General features: G+C 46.8%; 1 protein-coding gene across 1 annotated transcript in view; it reads right to left on the bottom strand.

Annotated features, from left to right (window-relative positions):
- Positions 1–26,129, bottom strand: part of ITGB5 (integrin subunit beta 5) — a 123,913-nt gene extending 97,784 nt beyond the window's left edge. The window contains exons 1-2 of the mRNA XM_033210969.1: positions 25,386–26,129; positions 11,941–12,026 (exon numbers count right to left, since the gene is read on the bottom strand). Of these exons, the coding sequence (XP_033066860.1) occupies positions 11,941–12,026; positions 25,386–25,455 (156 nt within the window). The 5' untranslated portion in view covers positions 25,456–26,129. The remainder of the gene's footprint in view (positions 1–11,940; positions 12,027–25,385) is intronic.
- Between the last annotated feature and the right edge of the window lie 1,478 nt (positions 26,130–27,607).

Raw genomic sequence — 27,607 nt, 5'->3', positions numbered from 1 at the left:
ATATATACACATACATACACACACACACACACACACACATATATTATTCTGGCCTTACATTTTTTTTTTTTTTTTCTGAGACAGTGTCTTGCTCTGTTACCAGACTGAAGTGCAGTGGTGCAATGTCAGCTCACTGCAACCTCCGACTCCCTGGTTCAAGCGATTCTCCTGCCTCAGCCTCCCGAGTAGCTGGGATTACAGCCACGCGCCACCATGCCCAGCTAATTTTTGTATTTTTAGTAGAGACAGGGTTTCACCATGTTGGCCAGGATGGCCTCAATCTCCTGACCTTGTGGTCTGCCCGCCTCGGCCTTCCAAAGTGCTGGGATTATAGGTGTAAGCCACCGCACCCGGCCTCTGGCCTTAGATTTAAAAGCAGAGCTTTCTAAATGGGGTTCCAGGTGGTCAAGCTTGACTCTCATATAGCAGTTGTAGTGAAGCAGTGAGAAGAAAAACACAGGGTTTGGGGAAAGGAGGGGTAACAGCCTGAGGGCCCTGCCAGTTTGGTTCTGCTGTCTTGAGCTGTCTGAAGTAGATGTCTAATTAGCTTTCCAGAGCTTGAAGAGCTCAGCAACTTGCCTGCCCAGTGCTTACTCTGCTAGAGAATCTCTGAATTTCTCACTGGCGAACTGAGCTTTGCTATCCAGCCCCTCTACTTCTGAGGAGCTGACTATACTTGGCCCAGTTCTGTTTGTCAAGGTGCACCTGTTTTGATCAGTCCAGTGCACAGCCCCACCACCAGGGTGGCAATGGAAGCATGGTCAGTCTCCTCAGAGTAATGGGAACCCCTGACACACCTCCTGCGGGTCTGGACCAGCTTACACTCTGGAATAGACCAGGACACAGAGGCAACCTGCTTCACCTAAGCAGGAGGCAGGTGCACAATTCCTTTAGGTTGGTCAATGAGATGATCCCCCCACTGCTGGGATACGTGCACTGGCAGTGAACTTCATCTGAGCTTCTCAACATCCTGCTCAAAGGGATTTTTGATGGACACTACCGTAGCCATCATTGATCAAGGACTTGTACAGGGCCAAATGTATCTGCTGGGACCATCAGGAGACTTAAAGTCCAAATCATATTTCCCAGACCTGAAGAACTGTGAGGCAGCCAGGTAAGTGCCGATTATAACCCTAGTCGTGTCGTTGGCTTTCCCAGGTGCACGCTGTAGCAGCTCTGGGGCTTCTTTATTCTCCAGAATGTTAGGAGCAAAGCCCTCTTCATGCCCTTCATTGGTAGCGGCTTTCCCATGTTTCTCCTTAAAAACATTCTTCAGCTGAGGTTGTGATAAACCTCAGCTCCAGTGCATACGAGGCTTCCCCTGAAGTTAGCTGCACCAACAACAAGAATCATGGGCTCCTGCACTGTCACCTGGTTGCCAGTGTGGAAACCACTATTAATCACATTAAAGCTGCAACTTGTAGGGTTGCACTGACTTCGGAAGTACAGACCGAGTCAGCAACATGATGGTACAACGGGAGTCCTATTCTCAGCAACTCCAGCTTTATAGACAGCAAAGGACACCCCATATGCCATGTGGACCAAAGTTAGACTTCTTCTCAGTGCCATGCATCTCTATTATCACTGTCAAAGTTCGCTTTCTTGCTACCTGGGTCAGATCATGTGGTTTTATTGATGTACTCAACAACTTTGAGACATCTTTACCTATATATCGAGTCCTGTCATTATTGTCCCAGAGCTCTAGAGACTCAGAGCCACTAGCTGAGGAACCACGGGGCAAGGCAGGTCTGAAGAAGCTTTTGAGGGTAAGACAGCAACCTTAACAGGGAAATTCCCCTAAGAGGTGAAGATCTCTTTTGGCACAGAGTCCAAAAAATTGCTGTGACTAATTTCTTTTGATTGATTTATTTTTGACCCGATAAGGAATGAGTAAGCCATAACTGATTTGTAGCTATAGGTTCTTGTGGCCCACGAAAAGGAACTGAGAGTGCTGCAGACCTCAGCAGAGGGAGTCAGGCCACAAGCCAAGAGCTTCGCCTCTATTCCATGTGTTCCTTTCTAAGTATTTTTGTTTTTATTTTTAGTTTTGAGACAGAGTCTCACTCTGTCACCCAGGCTGGAGTGCAGTGGTGCAATCTCAGCTCACTGCAACCTCCGCCTCCTGGTTCAAGTGATCCTGCTGCCTTAGCCTCCTGAGTAGCTGGGATTACAAGCGTGTGCTACTATGCCTGGCTAATTTTTGTATTTTTAGTAGAGACGGCGTTTTGCCATGTTGACCAGGCTGGTCTCGAACTCCTGATCGTCGTGGCCGCCCAAAATGCTGGGATTACAGGCATGAGCCACAACACCTGGCCTAGATATTTTAATTTTGAACAAGGGTAGATGCATATTTAAAGAGAAAAAAAACAAAATGACAGAGACCAGGGGCATATCTAGTAATGGCTATGACCTTCCAGGTATACAAACATTATAAATCAGGAAAACGTCTCTTAACCGTTAGCAGTTTAAGGTAAAAAAACAAAAACAAAAAAAAGCAAGAGAGAGAGAGAAAGAGAAAGAAAGAAAGAAAGAAAGAAAGAAAGAAAGAAAGAAAGAAGAAAGAAAGAAAATGTCCCAAGACCTATATTTCTTTTTTTTTCTTTTTTTTTTGAGATGGAGTCTTGCTCTGTCATCCAGGCTGGAGTGCAGTGACTCCATCTCGGCTCACTGCAAGCTCCGCCTCCCAGGTTCATGCCATTCTCCTGCCTCAGCCTCCCGAGTAGCTGGGACTACAGGCACCCACCACCATGTCCGGCTAATTTTTTGTCTTTTTGGTAGAGCCGGGGTCTCACTGTGTTAGCCAGGATGGTCTCAATCTCCTGACCTCATGATCCACTGGCCTCAGCCTCCCAAAGTGCTGGGATTAAAGGTGTGAGCCACCGCACCCAGCCCCTCAATATCTATATTTCTAAGCTCCAAATTCAATGAATACAGATGCCTCAAATCATAAAGACTTAGAGAAAAGGCAGACTCATGTTAAAGAAAATTCTCCTTCCTAAGCAAATTAATGCAGGCACAGAAAACCAAATACCACGTTTTCACTTATTAGTGGGACCTAAACATTGAGCACCCACAGACATAAACATGTGAACAACAGATACTGTGAACTACAGGGGCAGGAGGGTTTATGGGTTGAAAAACTACCTATTGGGTACTATGCTCACTACTTGAGTGCAATATGCCCATATAACAAGCCTGCACATGTATCCTCTGACTCTAACATGAAAGCTGAAAAAAAAAAAAAAGAAAAAAAGAAAGTCTTCCTCACATGAATGACATCCTGATGTCTGATGGTGTAACAGCTTCAGATCCCAGAAACCTGACACTCAAGACCTTCCGCCAGGTGTCAGACATAGCAAGTTCCAAGGGGAAGGGCCCTTGACTGTATCACCTGGTGCCATCCCCTGGCTTCCACAGGTGGGAAATCAGAGGTCCACAAGCCTAAGTTCACCCAAGAAGTTGAAGTTCATCTGGCCCAGGCTTCTTGGGCCCAAATCCAGTGCTCTTTGCAGCATGTGTGTGCCTCCCATTTTAGCCAAGGCCACTGCCAAGTTCTGCAGCAGGAAATTAACTTTGGGCCCACAGATTCCATCCTTCTGAAGGGAGCATTTCTTTGCTGCCCCAAATACAGAGATCTGTTACCTACCAAACATGAGGGATAAATACCCTCTTGCAGAGAAACAGGTACAGAAGCACCTCAACCTATAGAAGAGGAGTGGCAACTTCATCTCAACAGGGAAAAATGGAAACCTTTTGCTTCTTGAACAAAAGAAACCCAAGCAAGAAGGATGGGCTTCTAACAGGCCACAACACAACTGCTTGCAGATGCTCCCTATGCTCTACGCTGGAAGAGGTTCCCATACACAAACAAAGCATTGATCCCTGGTCTCCAGAAATGCCCTTATCAAACTCTCCAAAGGGGAAAAGCAGCAGAATGGGAACAGAAACTTGAAGTGTCCTTTGCAGCTTTTTTTTTTTTTTTTTTTTTTTTTTTTTTTTTTTTTTTTTTTTGAGAGACTGGGTCTCGTTCTTTCACCCAGGCTGCAGTGCAGTGACGTGATCGCCACTCACTGCAGCTGCAACTTCCCAGGCTCAAGCTGTCTCCCCACCTCAGACTCTCAAGTAGCTGGGACTACAGGCAGGTGCCACCATACTCCACTGATTTTTTACTTTTTTTGTAGAGACCAGGTCTCACTATGTTGCCCAGGCTAGTCCACAACTCCTGGGCTCAAGCAATCCTCTTGCCTCAGCCTCCCGAGGTGCTGGAATTATAGGCGTGAGCCACCACGCCTGGCCTTTTGCTGCTTTTAGTTACTAAGTGGTAATAATATAAAAGAGAAAAGAGAGATGTTTTAAACTTAGATTGTTTTTAGTTTGTTAGAACACTGGTGTTTGCAACTTATTGTAAGCCACCATGCTCACTCACCCCATCATCACTGTTACATGGAGGATAAGATGAGGTCTGCTACTTATTGTAACATGTAACACCTGACTCCATATATATTTTATTTTTTGTTTGTTTGTTTTTCAGATGGAATCTCGCTCTGTTGCCTAGGCTGGAGTACAGTGGCGTGATCTCTGCTCACTGCAACTTCCGCCTCCTGGGTTCAAGTGATTCTCATGCCTCAGCCTCCCAAATAGCTGGGACTACAGGCGCCCACCACTATGCCTGGCTAATTTTTGTATTTTTAGTAGAGATGGGGTTTCGCCATGTTGGCCAGGCTGGTCTCAAACTCCTAAGTTCAAGTGATCCAACTGCTTCAGCCACCCAAAGTGCTGGGATTACAGGCATGGCCACCATGCCCAGCTCCCCTATATATTTTCTGCTAATCAAGATCTCTTACCCTGCAGTCAAGGCTAGTGCTCAATGGGTGCTTGGCTGTCCAGCATCACAGCGAGTGCATTCAGGTTCCTCTATGTCAGACCAGACATTACATTATTTGAGTGCCATCCTACCTACTATTGCTGAAGGCTAAAACTCTAAAAAGGCGAGCGTGATTGTTTTGGGGGAAAAGACAAATTCTTGTTTGTTTCTGAAACAGAGTAGAAGAGCTGAGGAACTGTAGGTCCTTGAACAAAAGGGCCAAGCAAGAAAGGAGGCCAGCATACCCAATCCCTGGGATGAAGAGGGAAGAAACAAACTGGGAAACAGGCAGAGAGCCCAGCGGAGAAGTGGACGCAGGCGGGGAGCTGGCTTCTTGCTGAGGCCGACCTTTCTGGCTGGGATACGGCACGGCCTGGCCCCCTGACCAACCATGCCTGCAGCTCCAACTTGGCAGAACCCTCAGGGATGTGAGGAGAAGGTAGCTGATGACAACCAAAATGTGTGTTGTGTGTCAGCAACACACTGTCACGTATACTTCCTGCCTGGGGGATGGAGAAATCCCTCTACCAGCTTTCAATGGACTTATTTAATTCATTGAACAAATATTTATGAAGTGTCTACAATAGGCCAATATTATTTCTTTCATTTAGTCTGACCACAAGGAGATGTTCTTTAAAGAATCTATAGTTTATGTGAGCTGGATTTAATATTGATTCTTTTCATTTCAGTTGGCCCATCTTGCTTCCCAGCCTCTCACCTGTCTCCCTCCTCATGCTTCTACCTCCAGTCCTGCTGATGCTTCATTGCTTCTTCTCCACATCTACTTCCCCAGGCAAAGACCACTCGTCCCAGCCCAGAATTCACTAGTCTTCTCCCATGCCTGACCCCATTTCCACGCATCCAAATACTTCAGGCCTCATCGTTCTTCTCCCTGTGGGAATTCAGCTCCACAGTGGTGGCCTTGCCTAACCTGGTCCTTCTCCCGGATTTCACAGCAGCCTGGTACTGCCCACAGCCACGCCATTTCACGGAGCCTCATATTCACACCCTGACAGCCTCCCAGCTTCTGCAAGCCCTAAATGCAATCTGTCTGCCTGTCTTTGCCTACTCTCTTGCTTTCCCCAAACCTGCTTTCTCACAGGGAGCACAGATCCCTAAGCCTTGCCCACTTCTCCCAAACCACTGTCCTCTTGCGAGTGACACGAGCGTAAGCTGCCAGTACACTGAGCCCATTCTCCCTTTCTTCTGGGGCACAAAGCTAGAGCAAGTCTCCCAGTTCTCATTGCAGTCAGGCATTGCCATGTGGCTGGATTTTAGGCAACAGTGTGAGTAGGAAGAATGTGGGCTACCCCTAGGCCCTGCCTGGAAAGCATCCACACACTCTCCTCCAGGCACATTCCTCAAGACAACTAGCTGGGTTGTAAAATTTACAATCTTAGAGAGGAAACAAAATGTCCATTTTAAAAAATGATGGACAAAATAGATCATAAACTGCTGGGGTTTGTTGTGTGTTGATACGGTTAGGCTTTGCATTCCCACCCAAATCTCATGTTGAATTGTAATTCCTATAATCCCCATAATCCTCACATATCAAGGGAGAGACCAAGTGGAGGTAACTGAATCACGGGGGCAGGTTCCCCCATGCTGTTCTCTTGATGGTGAGTGAGTTGTCCTGAGATCTGATAGTTTTATAAGGGGCTCTTCCCTCTTTGCTCGGCAATTCTCCTTCCTGACACCTTGTGAAGAAGGTGCATTGCTTCCCCTGTACCTTCCACCATGGTTGTAAGTTTCCTGAGGCCTCCCCAGCCATGCTGAACTGTGAGTCAATTAAACCCCTTTCCTTTATAAATTACCCAGTCTTGGGTATTTCCTTATAGCAATGTGAGAACCCAATACATGTGTCTTAAGCTGTGCTGTACAAACAGCACCATAAGTGGCTGAGAAGCAAGTGGCCAAGGCTGTCTAGGACAAGGTAGAGAGTGTGTTGCAGAGAGGCAGGGGCAGCGTGGACAGGCCAAGACAGGCAGTGACCCATACATCCTGGTCTCAGAGTAGGGGAGAGTCTGGCGACTCTGGATATGAGGGCAAAGAGTAAATCTGAAACCCTCAGGTAAACCATGGTGAGAAAATAAAGGCAAGAGGCCAGGCACAGTGGCTCACTGTCTGTAATTCCAGCACATTGGGAAGCCGAGGCGAGAGGATCACTTGAGCCCAGGAGTTTAAGACCAGCCTGGGTAACACAGTGAGACCTGTTCTCTACCAAACAAGCAAACAAACAAAAAATCAAAACTTTGCCTGGGTGTTGTGGGATAGGCCTATAGTCCCAGCTACTTGGGAGGCTAGGGTGGGAGGATCACTTGAGTCTGAGAGATTGAGGCTGCAGTGAGCTATGATCACACCACTGCACTGCAGCCTGGGCAACAGAATAAGACCCTGTCTCCGAAAATAAACTAAATGATTAAAAATGAAAAAAAAAGTAAACAAAGGCAAGAGAACCAGGGCTGATGTGGCACAGAGCCAACTAAGAGAGAACCAGCAAGAGCACCATTCAGGGGGTGGTGGGGAAGGACACTGGTAGACTCACGCATGATACCTGTGGGAGGAGACAGAGTCAGAAGGCATGGAATTAGGTTACAAGGGATGTGAAATGCAGGGATAAGGAGTGCCCACGCCCACTTCAAGTAAAATAAGGGTAAGTCTTCATGGGATCTAGAGCAAGAGAATCCCCATGGAATGTGCCATGGGATTCATCCTCATAGGTTGGGAACCTGGCCCTCACTGGCTGTCTACTGGGCAGCAACCCTCAGTGTACACACACATCAAACGCTCATTACATCTTTGATGATGTCCTGGGATATATGGTTAAGAAGGCACCCAGTGACACTTACTCTGTCTTGCTAAGGAGTAGGGGTTGATCAAAACCATTCATGGCCAGGCATGGTGGCTCAGGCCTGTAATCCCAGCACTTGGGAGGCAGAGGCAGGCAGATTACTTGAGCCCAGGAGTTTGAGACCAGCCTGGGCAACATGGTGAAACCCCAGCTCTACTGAAAATACAAAAATTAGCCAGGTATGGTGGCACATGCCTGTAATCCTAACTACTCAGGAAGCTGGGTGGGAGAATCACCTGGGACTGGGAGGCTGAGGCTGGAGTGAGCCATGATTCTACCACTGCACTCCAGCCTGGATGATGAGAGTGAGACCCTGCCATAAATAAATAAATAACCGTTCCCGAACTCTGCAACCTGGCTCTCTAAAATACATGCCCTGGGGAGAGGTCACCCCCAAAGAAGATGGGAAGCTGCCTTCCAGGGCAGGGATCATAGGAATTTCTTCAGCTAAGAATGAGGCTTCCGATGAGCAGAGAGGCAGCCCAGTGGGCTAGACAGGGAACCCAAATGTGGGCTGGGGTGATAACAAGCTCCTAGGGACACCTTCATTTACTGTCAGCATCAGGAAGTCTGACTTGTGGAAGTACTAGCACAAGGAAGGAAGCTACTTAAAGTAAAAATGGACCTGGCTTCTGGATTTTCTAGCCACATGTCACTAGAAAATACTCATGGATGACAGTGGCAGCCATTCAGGAGGCTCAGCTAATCAGCCCCGTCCACAAGTCCTCCTATGCACCATCTCATTTTACATTCCCAGTTATGCTGGAGGGTGGGAACTGTCACCTTCATTTTATGTATCAAGAAATTAAATCACGGCAAAGCTGATTGAAACTTTGTTTTTTCTAACTCCATGTCTTTTTAACAGTACTCTTATATCAAATACAAATTCCTGCCAGATTCTTGACTGGATACTGGGTATCCAAGATGAATAAAGCAGTTCAGTTTCTCAAGGAGGTGATGATTTAGTTGGTAACAGGCATGAAAACAAATCAAAACAAAAAGAGGTTATAAGTGCTCAAGAAGCACAGAGTACACGGAGACAAAAAGGTAGTCATGGCCTGGACCTAGCAGACACACAATAAATAGCCATCCAGTGAAATCCTTTGAGCAACTACTATGTGTTAAGCACCATTCAGGAATACAGTAATGAAGAAAACAGATAGAACCCCTGCCCCAGCTGGGCATGGTGGATCATGCCTATAATCCCAGCACTTTGGGAGGCCGAGGTGAGTGGTTCATGAACGAGGTCAGGAGTTCAAGACCAGCCTGGCCAAGATGGTGAACCCCATCTTTACTAAAAATACAAAAACTAGCCGGGCGTGGTAGCACATGCCTGTAATACCAGCTACTCAGGAGGCTGAGGCAGAGAATTGCTTAAACCCAGGAGGCGGAGGTGGCAGTGAGCCGAGATCACACCACTGCACTCTAGCCTGAGCTACAGAGTAAGACTCCATCTCAAAAGAAAAGAAAAAAAGAACCCCTGCCCCTAACACTCCAGTGGAGGGAGCTTACATTCTCATATCAAATGGATACACAAATGAATACACAGATGGATGGATGGATGCATGGATGGATGGATGGATGGATGGATAAATGAATGGATAGACAGATGGAGATGATCAGGTACGCAGGTCGTTATGGAGTAGATGAGGTTGAACTGATTCTTTTTTTTTTTTTTTTTTTTTTTGTCTTTTTTGAGACAGGGTCTTGCTTTGTCGCCCAGGCTGGAGTGCCATGGCACAATCTCGGCTCACTACAGGTCCTCCTCCTGGGCTCAAGTGATCCTCCCATCTCAGTCCCCCAAGTAGCTGGGACTACAGGCATGCACCAGCACACCCAGCTAATTTTTTGTGTTTTTTGTAGAGATGGGGTTTCGTCATATTGCCCAGGCTGGTCTTGAACTTCTAAGCTCAAGCAATCCACTCACCTTGGCTTCCCAAAGTGCTAGGATTATAGGTGTGAGCCACTGCATGCTGGGCCTGAATTTTTTTTATTTTATTTCATCTCATTTTATTTAAAGACAGAGTCTTACCCTGTTGCCCAGGCTGGAGTGCAATGGCCCAATCTCAGGTCACTACAACCTCTACCCGCCAGGTTCAAGCGATTCTCCTGCCTCAGCCTACCAAGTAGCTGAGATTACAGGCTCACGCCACCATGCCTGGCTAATTTTTTGTATCTTTAGTAGAGATGAGATTTCAACATATTGGCCAGGCTGGTCTCGAACTCCTGACCTTGTGATCCGCCCATCTCAGCCTCCCAAAGTACTAGGATTACAGGCGTGAGACACCATGCCTGGCCAAATTGATTCTGAAAAACAATAAAACAAGGTTATCAGTCGAGGAAAGGAGGGGCCGGGCATGGTGGCTCACATCTGTAATCCAAGCAATTTGTGAGGCCAAGGCAAGAGACTCATTTGAGGCCAGGTGTTTCAGACAAGACTGAGAAACATAGAGAGATCCCATCTCTAAAAGATGTTTTTTAAATTAGCCGAGCACAGTAGCGCACACCTGTAGTCCCAGCTACCTGGTAGCTGAGGTGGGAGGATTGCTTGAGCCCAGAAAATGGAAGCTGTAGTGAGCTACGATTGCATCACTGTATTCCAGCCTGGGTGACAGAGCAAGACCCTGTCTCAAAAAAATAAAAAATAAACAAGGAAAGAGGAAGAAAAAGCCAGCAAGGCTTTCTGGGGAGAGGAGCAACACGGGGAAGATCAGGCAGGGTTCTCAAGCTGAGTTCTCTGGGGATCTGCAGGTGGTTCCCTCTGGCTAAATTTCGGGTCAGACAAAAGATGATGGCGGGAGGAAGGCAACAGACCACAGAGCAGGTCTCTATTGACCTGCCCTACAGGTCATAGAGAACAAAAGGAAGATTTTAAAGAAGGGTGATAACAAAGATGGTACAATTAATCACAAATATGATTAAAGGTTTATATGTTGGAAAGATTGCTCTCTCAAAGTAAACTGAGAACTCCCAAAGTTTTAAAATGACATTTTAGAGAGTTCATATAGCAAGCAAGAGGCCATATAGCCTGGAGGGAAAAGCTTGGGCTCAGAAGTCAGATTAAAATCCCAGCTTTGGCACACTTGTATGACGTTGAGTGAGTCACTCTACTGCTCTGAGCCTCATATTTTCATCAATAAAACAAGTGTATTACACCCACCTGACAGAGCTGTTGTGAGAATCAGAGATATTTTATGATGTACAAAAGATATGACATCTAGTAAGGTCCCCACGTGATCATTTTTAGCCATCATAAGTTAAAGGAATCCCCAGACCTCTGAGGCAGCCATGATGGAGACTAACCCAGCCTCCCGAGAGCCATCTCTTGGTCCTCCTGACAGGGATCACACACTGAGTTGCAGACTGAGCCAGTCCAAAACAGCAAGTCCTGGGTTCTTTTACAAATAACCTTAATGGGGCACTTTTACATAGAGGGTTTGTGACCCAGAAATTTCCTTCAAGACACGAAATTCAGAAATCAATCATTTTCCGATTAGTCCACCAAGTTACATTTCTTTCCCTCCCTCCTTCCTCCCTCCCTCCCTCTTTCTTTCTTTCCTGATTTATTTAGTAGAGATAGAGTCTCTATGTTGTCCAGGCTGGACTCAAACTCCTGAGCTCAAGCCTCAAGCAATCCTCCTGCCTTGGTCTCCCACAATGCTGGCGTGAGCCACAGTACCCAGCCCATATTGCTTTATGGTATCAATAGCCTAACATTGTTCCAAACCTGTATCTCTTTCTAAAAGGCTTAAAGAAATGGCAGCCACTATTTTTAAATAAAATCATTCCATAAAGGCTAATTCCTAATATTTATTCTCAAGTAAGGACACTAAGATGAGTGGCCTCCACCAACATGCCAGCCATCTAGATATGTTTTGAATCATTATGCAACAAACTCGATTCACAAGCTCAGGTCTTCTAGTGTTCTTATACCAAAGATCAGAAAACTACAGATGAATCCTAATTGGTTTCCAAACAAAAGGGAAGGAAAGTCTTGTTTCCCTAAAACAGGATTAGCATTCCACACTATCAAGAAACCCAGTTTATCTTATTGTCTCATAAACTTGGATTTGTCATCGCTCTGGCCTGACGGGGAAGAGGCAGCTTACAGAATCTGCACAGGATTTTTAGGTACAGTGAACTGGTGTGTTGTGGTGTTGCCCCCTCCTCACCCTCACCCTTGCAACATTCCTTCCCTTCTTTCTCCCCTCCCCCACTTACATACCTCTTTGGAGCACCAGGCACATTTTGGGTGGATTAGCAGACATTCTTCACATGAAGTAGCACTTCCACTAGTGCATATGTTGAGACCTTTAAAGCAAGATAAAGACGCACTAATTAGTTCCTGGCTATAAATTTCATGGATCAGGCCTTTGAATAAGTTGGGAGAATTACTTCCTTCTTTAACAGGAGGCCTCTCTGAGTCTAAAGGGTGCAGGTCCCATTGCTAATTGCAGGTTAAGGCTCATTTGCTGAGGCTGAACATTGAGGTTCTGAAGCATTCACCAAACATGCATGCTTGTGTTAGCAACTTCCATTTCTTCTGCTAGACCCACTTGGATTCTCATTTTCCCCATAACTCAGCAAATCCTCTCTTTCTGAGAGAGAACAAGAAAGGCCCCTTTACACTTAGTCTATCCAAAATGACAAAAATAGTACAAAAAAAAAAAAAAGGAAAGAAAAAACAATACATTGGTTTTATTCAGGAATTTTTTTACAAAAAGAAAATTCTAAATCAAATACTCTCACATCAAAATTTACAGTATACTGAAAGAAACCATGTATCCCAGGAACACAATGTTGAATTAAGATAGAGGAAATCCATTGATTCAACATATCTATTAATAGGTCAAATTAAAAAAAAAAAAAAAAAAAAAAAAAAACTAAGGCTGGGCATGGTGACTCATGCCTATGATAATCCCAACATTTTGGAGGTGAAGGCAGGAGGACTGCTTGAGCCTAGGAGGCTGAAACCAGTCTAGGCAAAGTAGGATCCCTGTCTCCAAGAAAAACAAAATTTCACCAGGTGTAACAGTACACACTTTGAGCCATGATCATACCACTGCACTCCAGCCTGGGCAACAGAGGGAGACCCAGTCTCAAAAGCCAAAAAAAGAAAAAAGAAAAGAAAGAAAGAGAAACTGAAGAAGACCCCCAAAATGGAAAGATATCCTGTGCTCATGGTTTGGAAGAATTAATATTTTTTTTTTTTTTTTTTTTTTTTTTTGAGGCAGAGTCTGGCTCTGTCTCCCGGACTGGAGTGCAGTGGCCGGATCTCAGCTCACTGCAAGCTCCGCCTCCCGGGTTTACGCCATTCTCCTGCCTCAGCCTCCCGAGTAGCTGGGACTACAGGCACCCGCCACCTCGCCCAGCTAGTTTTTGTATTTTTAGTAGAGACGGGGTTTCACCTTGTTAGCCAGGATGGTCTCGATCTCCTGACCTCGTGATCCACCCGTCTCGGCCTCCCAAAGTGCTGGGATTACAGGCTTGAGCCACCGCGCCTGGCCTAATATTGTTAAAATGTCCATGCCATCCAGTCTAAAAATTTAATTCACTTTTTATCAAAATCCCAGAAATCTATTTTTCACAGAAATAGAAAAAAAAATCCTAAAATTTTTATCAAACCACAAAAGTTTGTATGAAACCCAAATAGTCAAAACAACCTTAAACAAGAAGAACAAAGGTGGAGGCATTATATTGCCTGATTTCAAAATACACTACAAAGCAACTGTCATTAAAACAGCATGGTACTGGCATAAAAACAGACATATAGACCAATGGAACAGAATAAAGTGCCCAGAAATAAATCCAGGCATTTACAGTGAACTGATCTTCAACGAAGTTGTCAAGAACACACAATGGGGAAAGGCTAGTCTCTTCAATAAATGGTTTTGGGACAACAAGATATCCATATACAGAAGAATGAAACTGAACCTTTATCTCACACTATATTTAAAAAACCAACTCAATATGGTTTAAAACCTTAAATGTAACACCTGAAATGTAAAAGAAAACATATGAAAAAAGTTCTCTGACATCACACTAGGCAATGACTTTTGGAATATTATCCCAGAGGCACAGGCAACAAAAATGAAAATAGGCAAATGGAATTGTATCAAACTAAAAAGCTTCTGCACAGCAAAGGAAACAATCAACAGAGTAGGAAAACAACCTACCATATGCGACAGAATATTTGCAAACCATACATCTGATAAATGGTTAACACCCAAATACATAAAGAATTCAAACAACTCAATATTAAGAAAACAAATAACCCAATTAGAAAAATAAGCAATGGGCCAGGCACCGTGGCTCACTCCTGTAAGTCCAGGCATTGTGGCTCACACTGCGGCTCACTTTAGGAGGCTGAGTTGGGCAGATCACCTGAGGTCAGGGATTCTAGACCAGCCTGGACAACATGGTGAAACCCTGTCTCTACTACAAATACAAAAATTAGCTGGGTGTGGTGGTGCACCCCTGTAATCCCAGCTACTCGAGAGGCTGAGGCACGAGAATCACTTGAATCCACGAGGCAGAGGCTGCAGTGAGCCGAGACAGCACCACTGCACTCCACCCTGGGCGACAGAGCAAGACTCTGTCTCAAAAAAAAAAAAAAAAAGCCAGTGCTAGCAAGAATGTTGATAAAAGGGAACCAGGGGAACTCTGTACACTGTTGGTGGGAATGTAAATTAGTACAGCCATTATGGAAAACGACATGGAGGTTCCTTAAACCAGAACTACTACATGTTCCAGCAATTCCACTGCTGAGTATATAACCAAAGAAAACGAAATCAGTATGTCAAAGACATACCTGCACTCTCATATTCCTTGCAGCACTATTCATAACAGCCAAGATACGGAATCAATAGACAGAGGTTCCTTAAACCAGAACTACTACATGTTCCAGCAATTCCACTGCTGAGTATATAACCAAAGAAAATGAAATCAGTATGTCAAAAACATATCTGCACACTCATATTCCTTGCAGCACTATTCATAACAGCCAAGATACGGAATCAATAGACAGATGAATAAAGAAAATGTGATATTTTTAAAAAGTGGTATATACATACAATGAAATCTATTCAGCCTTAAAAAATTGAGAAAATCCTGTCACTTGTGACAACATGGATGAACCTGGAGGATACTATTAAGCCAGGCACAGAAAGACATACTGCATTATGTCACTTATACGTGGAATGGGAAAAAAAAGAACTCAGAAAAACAGAGTAAAATGGTGGTTGCCACGGCTGGTGGGGTGGAGGTGGAATGGAGAAAGAGGAGATGGTTAAAGGGTACAAAGTTTCATTTAGAGAAAATGAATAAGTTCTGGAGATCTATTGTGCAGAATGGTGACTACAGTTAATAACAATGTATTGTGTACTTGAGAACTGCTAAGAGAGTAGATCTTAAATACTCTCACCACATACACACACAAAGATAACTATGGGAGGTGATGAATATGTGAATTAGCTGGATTGTAGTAATCACTACAAATGTATACATATAATAAAACATCAAATCACATACTGTAAATATATACAATTTTTATTTGTCAACTATACCTCCATAAAGCTGGAAAAAGAAAAGAAACATTTAAAAAGTAAAAGAGAAGAAATGCCAAAATAGGGGTTAAAAAAAAAACCAATATCTTGCAACTGGAACATTTCCCTAATTTGCTAATTTTAACTCCCTGCTTCTCCTTTGTCACCAGCAGTAAAAACTCACAGAAATCGCGAATGGCAAAATTGCTGACTGGGAGAGAGGTGGGTGCAGGAGGTAGTGGGGAAGGAAGCTTTATCATGTCACCACAGGGACTTTAGAAGGAAGAAATACCAATCGGCATAAGGATGGTAGCTGGGACAAGACAGGAGGGAGAAACAGGCAGAACCTGAGAGGCTAGGAAGAAAGGAACAGAGGTTTGAGAGCCCACAGCGGGTGCGAACAAAGGTTTCCACCAGCCCTAACCCTGAACCCTAGGCCTCCTCCTTATCTACCTCACCCAGGGAGGCCTGCAGCAGGAGGCTCTGGTGCTGCTGGGACCCACCTACCATGCCTGACCTCACTTCAGCAGGAAAAGCCATCCCAGGCCCAAATGAGGACCAAGAAGGTCTGAGAACACAACCTACTGGGAAGTTGGACCTGCCTGTGTATGTACTGACAAACTCCTTCTAATTTTAAATGAATTCACTCACTCAATGAGTTTTCTTTTCTTTTATTTTTTAGATTTCTTGTTTGTTTTTTGTTTGTCTGTTTGAGACAGGGTCTGGCTCTGTTGCCCAGGCTGGAATGTAGTGGTGTGATCATAACTCACTGTAGCCTCAAACTCCTGGCCTCAGGTGATCCTCCCACCTCAGCCACCCAAGTAGCTGGGACTACAGATACACACCACCACACCTGGCTGGTCTCAAACTCCTGGGCTCAAGTGATCCTCCTGCCTGGGCCTCCCAAAGTGCTAGGATTACAGGCATGAGCTACCACACCCGGCTCACTTAGTGATTTTCAAATAGGCACTTAAGCCTTTAAAAACAAAAGTGTGTGCAGGAAGAGTTGCAAAATGCTAGTCCAATTTTTTGGTCAAATCCCCGTACCTGTCAGCAACCACTATCTGCAGGGGAAAAGAAACAAATCTAGAATAAAAGTAACTTTGCTTCTCCTCTCCTCAACCTTATCAAATACAAACTCAGGCTCTTGAGGTATATCCTTTTCTTTGATATATAAAATCATTTCCATAAAATCATGAAATTATAGTACCTTGGGGCTAGGATTGTTTTAAGATGAGCTAGTCAAGTTGTCTCTTTTTATAGATGAAAATGTAAGATAACAAGAGTATGTGACTTGAAACAAGGAGCCCTATCTACAAAAAAGAGGTCAGACGGGGTCCTCGCCAGCAAGTGCCCACATGGGATGCCTGCCTGGGGGTCCCTCTGCCATCTTGGACGTAGGGCTAGTGTGGCCTGCTGAGCTCTAGGGTCCTCTGGAGATCCGTAACAGCCCCTTCATCAGAAAGGAATTTGAGGTCAAAGGCTTCACTTAGGACTCTGATCAAAGCCATATACTTTTTTTTTTTTTTTTTTAAAGATAGAGTCTTGCTTTGTTGCCCAAGCTGCAGGGTCATGATCTTGGCTCACTGCAACCTCTGCCTCCCGAGTAGCTGAAATTACAGGCATATGCCACCACACCTGGCTAATTTTTGTATGTTTAGTAGAGATAGGGTTTCAGCATGTTGGCCAGGCTGGTCTTCTGACTTCAACTCCTGACTTCAAGTGATCCGCCCACTTCAGCCTCCCAAAGTGCTGGAATTACATACGTGAGCCTGAGCCTCCGCACCCAGCTTCAAAGCCACATATATTTACAAACAACACTTTATAATTACCAGAGCCTCATCACTGAGCTCTGGGAACTTGGGCTGGAGGTCCAGGGCTCAGTACAATAAGAGCTCCTCAATTCTGACCCACATCAGACTGAGCTCTAGTCTTCTGGTCCAGCAGCCTGAAAGCCCTTACTGAATATTGGACACAATACCAAAGAAACTCAAAGGATGTGATAGTCACCTGGTATGAAAACATCATGAACAACTGTAAAACAATTTATCATATGGCAATATTAACTGTTTCTGTTATTATTAAATATTCACATAGAAAAGTAAAGTCGTTTGTACTCAAAATGATTGCCCTAAAATTCGGTTGATGTTGGGACAAATTCAAATTCAAGAAACTCTGCACTCGACACACCCTAAATGCTGAGCACTGGACTGAGGGGATGCTAGAGATGCACAGGTGAATGACCTACCAGCCCTTGATGTCCAGGAACTCATAGGGTGCCGGGTACCAGGTACCAGACAGGCACTCCAGGATCCTAAACCACAGGCTGTGTGCTGATACGTGTAGTGTCAGACTCACTCCCTTTAGCATCTCTCCTCTCTCCACCTATTAATATTTCAGAGAGTTTGGACTTTGCTGGATGAGTCACTTGGCACCAATAAGCACTTTGAAAAGGAAGGAAGCAATGAATAAAAAACTAAACACTCAGAGTTCACAAATGTCAGTGTTAGGTCTAGGTCATGGAAACAGGAACTAGCAGCCCAGACGATAGCCACATCTCATCTTCGTTGCTGTTTGCATAGAGTGACTATTCCCAGCTCAGTGGCAACTCCCTGTATCTCTTTTGCTTCACATCTCTGAAGCCTAGTGTTTATTGCAAACCGTAATCTAAAAATATGTTCTTCCAAAACCCACTGACTCACCCCTGTGTTTCATCAGTCATCCAAGGAGCCACTACATCCGGCTGATCATTCCTTTCAAGATGCAAGAAATGTTTATCCTAAGCCAACCCTTCCTGTCTGCAGCCTCTAGCCCCAACAGCCCAAGCCAGGCCCTCTGGTCTAAATTCCTGCCATAGCCTCCCAGCTGGCCTCCTTCCATTCAGCCTCTCTCCACTTCTGTACACCCCATGAGTCCAAGGTCAGACAACTACTACTAAAACATACATCTGCAGTTGGAATTTCCTGATCCAAAATATTCCATGGGATAACAGAAGTGAATACAGAAGCTGAAATGGCCTTTCTGCCTTGAAGTTGGCAATGCCCTGGAATGCTTCTCCCCACACCCTGAACCAGGCCCTCACATTTGTCACACAATGGACAAAACAGTCCCAGTATAGACTCTAGCAACTAAATAGCCATATATCTAAATGTTACCATGAAATGCAAATATGCCCTAGGAAGGTTCTATCCCAGCAGTTCTCCTTCTAGACTGCCTTTATGAACATCAGACATCTGCACAACACTCAACAATACCAGCCTTACAGATCTGACTTCTATTTTTAAAGCACCAATTCATATAATGGAGTGCTATACAGCTATAAAGAAAGAATGAGCATGCTCTCTGTATTGACAGGAAGCTTACCCCAATACATTGCTAAGTTAAAAATAAAAAGCAAGATATATACTGTGTTTTGTGCTGCCTCTGAATAAAAATGAAAGAGGGATATTTGTAACACATACATAGAAACCCTCAGGATACATAAGAAAGCTTAGTAGCTTTATAATAGGAATTATATAGGCATAATCTGTTTAGGAAAGGGGGTCACAGAAATATCCCGCACTGATGGGCAGCAAGAAAGACAGGCTTCTCACTTGATGAGTTATATTTTTAAAAATTATAGGACTATATTACCTATCAAAAGGTTTTTATTTTTTTTTAAAGGCAATTGATTACCTCTATGTTCTTCTTCCAAAACCACCTAACTCTGTCTAATCATGGGAAAAACATCAGCCAAATCCCAAGAGGAGGATGATCTACAAAATATCTGACTTCTTAAATCAGTACTTCTTAAAACTGTCAAGGTCATAAAAAACAAGGAAAAGACTGAGAAACTGTTACAGCCATAGGAACCCAAGGTGACATGACAATTCAATGTATTGTGGTATCTTGGATGGGATTCTAGAACAGAAAAAGGACTTAGGTAAACACTAAAGAAATCTAAACTGATGGACTTTAGTTAATAATAACATATCAATATGATTCATTAATTATAATAAAGGTACCATACTAACGTAAGATGTTAATAATAGGCAAAACTGGGTGTGAGGTAGATGGGAACTCTTTGCACTACCTTCTCAATTTTTCTGGATTTCTCAATTCTTAGAAGGCTTTTTTAAGGGCCGGGCACACTGGCTTACTTCTGTGATCCCAACACTTTGCAAGGACCAGGTGGGAGGAGCAATTGAGCCCAGGAGTTCAAGCTGCAGTGGGCCATGATCACGTCAATGCACTCCAGCTGGGTGACAGAGCGAGCTTCTGTCTTTTAAAAAATAAATTAATGAATGAATAAAAGAGACACCTGGCACAGTGGCTCATGCCTGTAATCCCAACACTTTGGGAGGCTGAGGCAAGCACATCACCTGAGGTCAGGAGTTCAAGACTAGCCTGGCCTACACAGTGAAACCCCATCTTTACTAAAAATACAAAAAATTAGCCAGGCATGGTGGCTCATGCCTGTAATCCCAACACTTTGGAGGCTAAGGCAAGCAGATCACCTGAGGTCAGGAGTTCAAGACTAGCCTGGCCTACATAGTAAAACCCCATCTTTACTAAAAATACAAAAAATTAGCCAGGCGTGGTGGCACATGCCTGTAATCCCAGCTACTTGGAAGGCTGAGGCAGGAGGATTGCTTGAATGTTGGAGGCCGAGGTTGCAGTGAGCTGAGATCACACCACTGTACTCTAGCCTGGGAGACAGAGAGACTCTGTCTCAATTTTAAAAAAAAACCTTTACATATGTACTTTTTCTTTTCTTTTTTCCTTTCTTTTTTATTTTATTTTGAGATGGAGTTTCACTCTGTTGCCTAGGCTGGAGTACAGTGGTGTGATCTTGATTCACCGCAGCCTCTGCCTCCCACCTACTCAGGAGGCTGATGCAGGAGAATTGCTTGAACCTGGGAGGCAGAGGTTGCAGTGACCGGAGATTACACCACTGCACTCCAGCCTGGGCGACAGAGTGAGACGCCATTTAAAAAAAAAAAAAATCCTGACACATTCCAACAGAATCTCTTTCTCCCAGGATGTTTCTTCCTAGCAAGCCACATGCATAGTCCCTGACTTCAAAGCTAGCTGTAGAAGGCAACAGGGAGTTGAGGACGGGATACATCGCCCTCTTCACTTCCCAATTACCAAGACTCAGGTTCATCCATTATTCAATCAACAAATATATGCCTGGTGCTGTTCTAGGCATGGAGGATACAGAGGTAAATAAACCCAACAAGACTCCCTTATTCACAGAGCTCACATCCTGGCTGGGGGAGAATTCTACTTAGGGGAAATAGTGAATAAGATATGTAGTTACATTAGATGGTGATGAGTGCTAAGGACAAAAATTAAAGAAGGAAAGCAGATAAAAAGAACGCGGGATATAGGGAGAAGCTTGCAGCTTTAGCTGGGAGCGGCCAGGGGAAACTTGGCTGAGCAAGAGACGCTAAGAAAAGGGTTGCAGGGTGGAGGAAGCCGGTCATACAGATATCTTGCAGGAGAGTATTCCAAGCAGGGAGAAGGGCTGCCATGGGAGCATGACTGGCACACTGGAGGGACAGTGGGAGGCCCATGCTGCTAGAGCAAAGGACTTGAAGGGAAAGTGGTGAAGGGAAGTCAGTGGAGAGTTCGTGGAGCCTGGCAGGACTCTGGGAAATCATTTGAAGGTTTTAAGCAGAGAGACATGATCTGACTTGAGTTGGATCTCAGGATCACTCTGAGTAAGAGTTGAGAATAACTAAAGGGAACAAGTTGCAGAAGTAGGTCCCGGCTCTGCAAGAGACAACCAGCTCTGAAAATGTCTGGCTGGATTTGGGGAGGGAATCCTATGAAGAGAGGGCAGGGTACTCTGCAGTACCTTCAAAGCATCAGCCTTAGGGGATGAGTCAAGCCTGTCTTGAAGCAAACTTTTCACCATGAGGCCCGGGAAGCAAACCCTGCATTCAACGGAAGCAAGAAGCTTCAGAAACAAATGGGCGCCTCTAAATAAAGCACTCCTTTACATTTATAGAGGCCATTAATCCCATTCGAACCGGAAAGAAGGAAAACAAACCACGGCAGTCAGTTCTCCAAGGCCCTCGGCTCCAGCCAACTGGAAATACCTGTGAAAAGAGACCCTATCCCATTAACCCAGCTGCACACTGCCATGTGAAAGGGGCCCTATTATTTAAGGAGTGTGTAATTGTCCCACATTACTGATATCGTTAAAGCATCTCAGAATATTTCCATGGCCAGGCTGAAGAAGAAAAAGTAGTTACCAGGGCACACAGGCACAAAAGGCCTTTTGCCAAACTACTTAGATATTTTAATTCCCCGTTGCCTCAGTAGCTAAATAAGCATGGAGAACAAGCAGGCGGGGAATACTAATTAGAGCTAATTAGACCCTGCCCTCTTCTGCCTCAATCCCCTTTATAAAAAGCTCCCCCAACTCAAGGATGATGGAGTTAAAATGTAAATCCATAGGATAAACAGCAGTCTACAGACCAAACCCACTGTTTGTATTTCATTGTCCTGTCAGCTCTAAACCTGTGCCTGGTTACCTACAGAGAGCTGTAGACGCAGCCAAATTCCAACAACCCCATCACAGACCACAGGAAATGTGGTAGGGGGTGGGGAGTAGAGGAAGGGTGCTGCCAACATGAGTCCACTAAATAAAACAAAGGGCTGTCTTAGGATGTGTGCAGAGCATTCACTAGAAGAACATTTGATTGCTTTTTTTAAAAAAGAAATGAATGTGATGGCACACATAATTCCAGTGGTGTTGCAGGATCCTCTTTATAAGACGGTGCTCCTCTCTCTCTCTCTCTTAGCAAAGGCAGCGTGGAAAAGCCTCACCTCAGTGAGACCCCTGGTTTTGGGGAAAGACCACGTCCTAGGATTCTGTCTGAAGCTCTCAGCCATAAGATAATAAAGAGAACAGGAGATAGCCCTTGGTGGGGACGGGAGGGGGTTGTCAGTCGGCCAGGGACTTGTTCGAAATGAGCCCCTGAAACCTAAGGTTTCCTGCTGGAAATTCGAACCGAGATGAAAGAGAGGTTAGAGCAGCAGAGAGCCACTCAACCACTGGTCCAGGAACACCCAGGCAGGCATGGCCCTGAGGGTCATCTCTTTCTTTTCTCTGAATAACTTTTTTTCTTTCAAATAATAATGTTCCTAGTAGCAATACAGAAACACACCCTGAATAAAGTACCTGTAGTGCTTCAAGAAAAAAAAAGAAGGGAAGGGAAGAAAAAAAGAGAGAATGTTGAAGTTAATTCAGCAACACTGAGAAACTAGGAGAAATCACACAGATGTGAGTCAACCTCTGCTAACCCTAAGAAGCTTCAGAGCCCTGAGAGGTAGGCAGCAAGTTCTGGAGGCCAGTGCTATGGCTTGCTCCACCACCACCACCACCACCACCACCATCACCACCACCACCACACCACCACCACCACCATCACCACCACCACCACCATCACCACCACCACCACCACCACCACCACACCATCACCACCACCACCACCACCACCACCATCACCACCACCACCACCACCACCACCACCACCATCACCACCACCACCACCACCACCACCACCACCACCATCACCATCACCACCACCATCACCACCACCACCACCACCACCACCACCACCACCATCACCAAAACCTGTAGTCAAAGAGATGGGCAGAGGCTGGGTGTGGTGGCTCAAGCCTGTAATCCTAGCATTTTGGGAGGCCGAGGAGGGCAGATCACCTGAGGTTGGGAGTTGGAGACCAGCCTGAACAACATGGTGAAACCCCGCCTTTACTAAAAATACAAAATCAGCCAGGCGTGGTGGTGCATGCCTGTAATCCCAGCTACTCAGGAAGCTTGGGCAGGACAATCGCTTGAACCTGGGAGGCAGAGGTTGTGATGAGCTGAAATCATGCCACTGCACACCAGCCTGGGCAACAAGAGCGAGACTCTGTCTCAAAAAAAAAAAAAAAAAAAAAAAAAGATGGGCAATGGGAAAACGGGACCCCAAAAGATCTGCAAATGAACCACGATGCTCAGTGCTTCTCTCTTCCCTAAGCTGAGTCAGGTAGGACAGAGGGCAGTGGACCAAAAGCCATGGTCCCTGGTCCACCACTCCTGACCCAAGTAGAGGGGAAGGGCAAGTCACTTCCTTCCTGAGCCCATATGAGAAAATGGATATCACCATGAAGATGTACATGAACTTTGAAAAAGAGAAAGCATGATGCAAGTGGAAAATAATGTATTTTTAGAAATTATTTGCAGCCAGGCATGGTGGCTCACACCTGTAATTCAAGCACTTGGGGAGGCCGATGTGGTTAGATCACCTGAAGTCAGAAGTTCAAGACCAGCCCAGCCAATATGGTGAAACCCTGTCTCTACTAAAAATACAAAAATTAGCCTGGTATGGTGGTGGCACCTGTAATCCTTGCTACTTGGGAGGCTAAGCCAGGAGAATCGCTTGAACCTGGGAGGTTGCAGTGAGCACAGACGGCACCACTGCACTCCAGCCTGGACTACAAGACTGAAACTCTGACTCAAAAAAAAAAAAAAATTATTTGCAACTGGAAATTATTATTATAATTCTGTTTGTCAGAATTACAGAATGTCAAGCTGGAGAGGAACTTAGAAGCCATCTCCTTTGGCAGTTTCCAAACTTTTGGATTTCAAAGAAAACTAAGATTTAAAAACAAAACAAAAGAAACAAACAGAAAAAGAGAAGGGGAGCTTAACACAGGGTTGCCAGATTTTCTTATTTTGCCAAAATTAAAAACTACTAACATTATTTAAAGTATTAAAAGAAAATGTTCCCACCAAAAAAGAAAAAGTGCCTAATTTCAAACTAAAGGAAAGTCCTTGTGGAGCAGGGGAGCGTTCACAACAATACATTCCTGTGTGATGTGGGCTACATCTTCCTTCTGCTCGCTTTCCCAAGGGACCCATGAAACTATCCGTGATGGGCACTGGCTGCCGGATGGGTGTCTGGAATCCACTCATCTACTCTCCAAGCTCTGGAGTGATTATTTTCCCATTTAAAACAAAAAACAAAAACCTTGCTACAGTATTAAGTTTGAATTAGGGTCTGAACGAAGTTGTTGTTTGCTCAGACCCCTCCTCCGCTCTTAAACCTAAACCTCCACTGCCTTCATGTAAATGAGACACCGTGGGGAACAGTCCTCCCCTCGGGCAGCCAGGCAACCACTTGGCTCACAAGAGCAATCAAGTATCTCTGGCTCCAAAGTGAATAGAGCACTATTATTTCCTAAAGGAAGGGAGAAAGTCCGCATCCCAAACAAGTGCATCCTTCCTCGAGGGCCTCCGAACTGGCACGTCCAGTCATCTCCCAACCCTGAAAACTTAAGAGCAGGTAACCGAGGGATCCTCGCACCGCCGCCAGCCCATGGCAGCGTCGGGCTAAGGCAATCTCCACAGCCCCTGTCCTCTACTCCAGCATCGGTCACAGTTAGGGGAGTGTGAGGCTCCGAGCGTGTGCAAATCGCGGGATAAAGTAGGGCAGAAGGAATCTAATAGGGAAGTCCCAGGTGGGGCTGTGGTTTGGGACGCGGGTGCCCCCTCGGGTTTGCGGTGGCCTAGGCGAGGCGGAAGCAGGCGGGGTGGGGTGGGGAAGTGGGTCTGCATCTTCAAATGAAGGCGGCTAGCCTAGGCGCAGAGAACTCCGGGATTCGCTGTGGGCCCCGTGCACCCTCAGTCCCAGGAGGCGAGCCCTCAGGAGTGGAGGTGGCCCTGGGCTTTGGCTGGGGTTTCGAGACTCCCTTGCTTCCCCGGGAACAGGACACCGGCGGCATGCCCCCCAGCAGCCCGCCCGCTCCCGGTCGGCCACAAGGACCGCTTTGTGCTCGCCAACAGAGAGCCCGGGCCCCAAGGCAGGGCCGGCGGCGGTCCTCCCCGTGCCCTAGGCGCAGGGCTGGCGGGCTAGGTCAGCAGGCCGGCCAGGCTGTTTACACAGGAAGGGAAGCTCCTCCTCAGCCCGGGAGCCGACAGGAGATTCACGACGGCCCCGCGGGGCTGTCCCCTGGCGACGGGTCCATCCACCAAGGAGTGCCCTGAAGGCGCCCTCTGCCCTCAGGCACTGCCTTCGGCTGTGTGCGCGACAAAGTTTCTCTGAGCGCCGTGGGCGGCGCGGCTTACCTGCAAGCCCGGGCAGGAGCGCGCAGAGCCCCAGGAGGCAGGCGTACAGCGGCGCCGGGGCCCGCGGCATGGTGGGGCGCCTCCCTCAGCGGCGGCGCGGTCGCTGCACTCCGCGGGGGCCGGTGGCCCGGGCCGGGGCGGGGGCCGGAGCGCGGGGGCCGAGGGCCGGGGGCCGCCGCCACATGCCCAGTGCGCAGCTACGGCTCACGGCGCCCGCGCTGGCCCGCGCCCCGCCGCCACCATCTGTTCCGCAGCGCTCACGGCCGAGTCCCGGGACGGCGGCTGCCCTGGCTGGCGGGCCAGGACGCCTAGGGTGTCGCCGCTCGGGACGGCCCCGGCGGGCGGCTCCGGGCAGGGCAGGGGCTGGCTCCGCTCCGGGGCCACGACTTGGGCTCCGAGACGCGCCCCGCGCTGAGGCTCCCCCGCGCGCCGGCACACTCTGCCCCTCGCCTCCGCCCCTTCCCTTCCTCCCTCCGTCCCGCCAGACTCCACTTTCCTCCTCTCCTTTCTCCTCCCCTTCTCTCCCCTGCCAGGCCCCCGCCCGGCCGCCACACGGTCGGCTTACTGCGAGGCGAGGCGGGGCGGGGCGGGGCGGGGCGAGCTCCGGGCCGGGTCGGCTCCGCCCTGTGCGGGGACCGGCCCGGGACGCGGAGGCCCTACGGGCCCAGGTAGAAGTCGCTTACGACTCACTTGGGGCATGGGGGGCTCGAAACCACTGAGTAGAGCCCGCTCCCGTTGCTTCGCCGCCCGTAGCCACGGGAAAGCGGCGGAGCACGCTGCATTAGGCGAGCTGAGATTACCTGGGCCAAACGCGGTTGCTAGACTGTGAAAGGGAGAGCAGGTACGGGGGTCGTGTCGTGCCGGGCCCACCTCATCCTCCCAAAGCCGCACCTCCGGCGGCCTGAGGTGGGACGTAGACGCCCGCGCGTGGAACTGCAAAGCGGCTTCTGGATGGGCAAGGGAGGGCACGGTGGGGCGTGGAGGCACAGGTAAAACCTACGTTTCTTTTTCTTTTTTTTTTTTTTGAAACAGCGTCTCGCTCTCACTCAGGCTGGAGTGCAGTGGCCCAATCTCGGCTCACTGCAGCCTGGACCTCCTGGGCTCAAGGGTTCCTCCACCTTAGCCTCCTGAGTAGCTGGGACTACAGGTGCGCGCCACCACACCGGGACAATTTTTACATGTTTTGTGGAAATGGGGGTCTCGCTGTGTTGCTCAGGTAGGTCTCAAACTCCTGGGCTCAAGCAATCCTCCTGTGTCTACCTCCTAAAGTGCTGAGATTACAGGCGCGAACCACCGCGCCCGGCCAACTTTTCGCTTTTTAACATTTGCACCTTTCAAGGATTTGAGACTGGCCAATATGCCGCTATATTTCGTTGTCCTTACTGACAATCTGTCAGTTTCCATGATCAAACTGATAGACTCAAAACCATATGCCCAGGCTTTCATCTTACAGTTTACACATGAGCTGGATCTGAACTGGCCAATAAGGAGTGGGGTGGGGTCTTCCTCAGATGGTACAGCAAAGGATCCCTTGAGCTTGGATTCGCTACCAGTGCATTTAGAGTGGAGTGGTTTATAGGCAAGAGAAGAGGCGACATTCAGGTAGGGGAAGATAAAGATAGAATACCTATAAAGTACAGAGAGCACACTGCCAGCCAGGCGCTGTTCTAAGTCCTTTACCCATATTAACTCATTTCATCCTCCCGACAACCCTACTGTTATCCAGTTGAGGAAACTGTGGGACAGAGGGGTTAACTGCTGGAGGAAGTGACAGCTGGGATGTCTTGTTCAAAACTGCAGCATGGCTCAGCTAAAACTGAAGCAGTAAGGGGTAAAGAACAAAGGGGTCTCACCTTTGCAGGTCAGGGACCTGGTGGAAGGATGGCTTGGAGGGCCCAGGGGAAAACTGTCCTAACTGCCCAGCTCAAGGAGTTTGGCTGTTAACCTTTATTTGTCGGCCTCCTCCCAAACTCTAACAAGGTGGTGCCTCAATGCCTGAGGAAGTAAACTTCTTGAAGTACAATATAGTGTGCCTGGCGGCAAAGATGCAGCAGTCCATATCAAGCTCCTTTATAGTATTTGTGAAAAGAAAATAAACCTCAGGGCCCCCAAATCACTAAGCCAGGAGAAAAGTCAAGCTGGGAACTGGGTCAGGCAAACCTGCCTCCCATTTTATTCCTAAATAAGATAGCTAAGAAGCTACATATCTCGCTCACAATTTA

This window comes from Trachypithecus francoisi, unplaced genomic scaffold (assembly GCF_009764315.1).
Source record: "Trachypithecus francoisi isolate TF-2019V2 unplaced genomic scaffold, Tfra_2.0 Lachesis_group0, whole genome shotgun sequence".
NCBI lineage: Eukaryota > Metazoa > Chordata > Mammalia > Primates > Cercopithecidae > Trachypithecus > Trachypithecus francoisi.
This window is presented reverse-complemented; position numbering and strand designations above follow the sequence as displayed.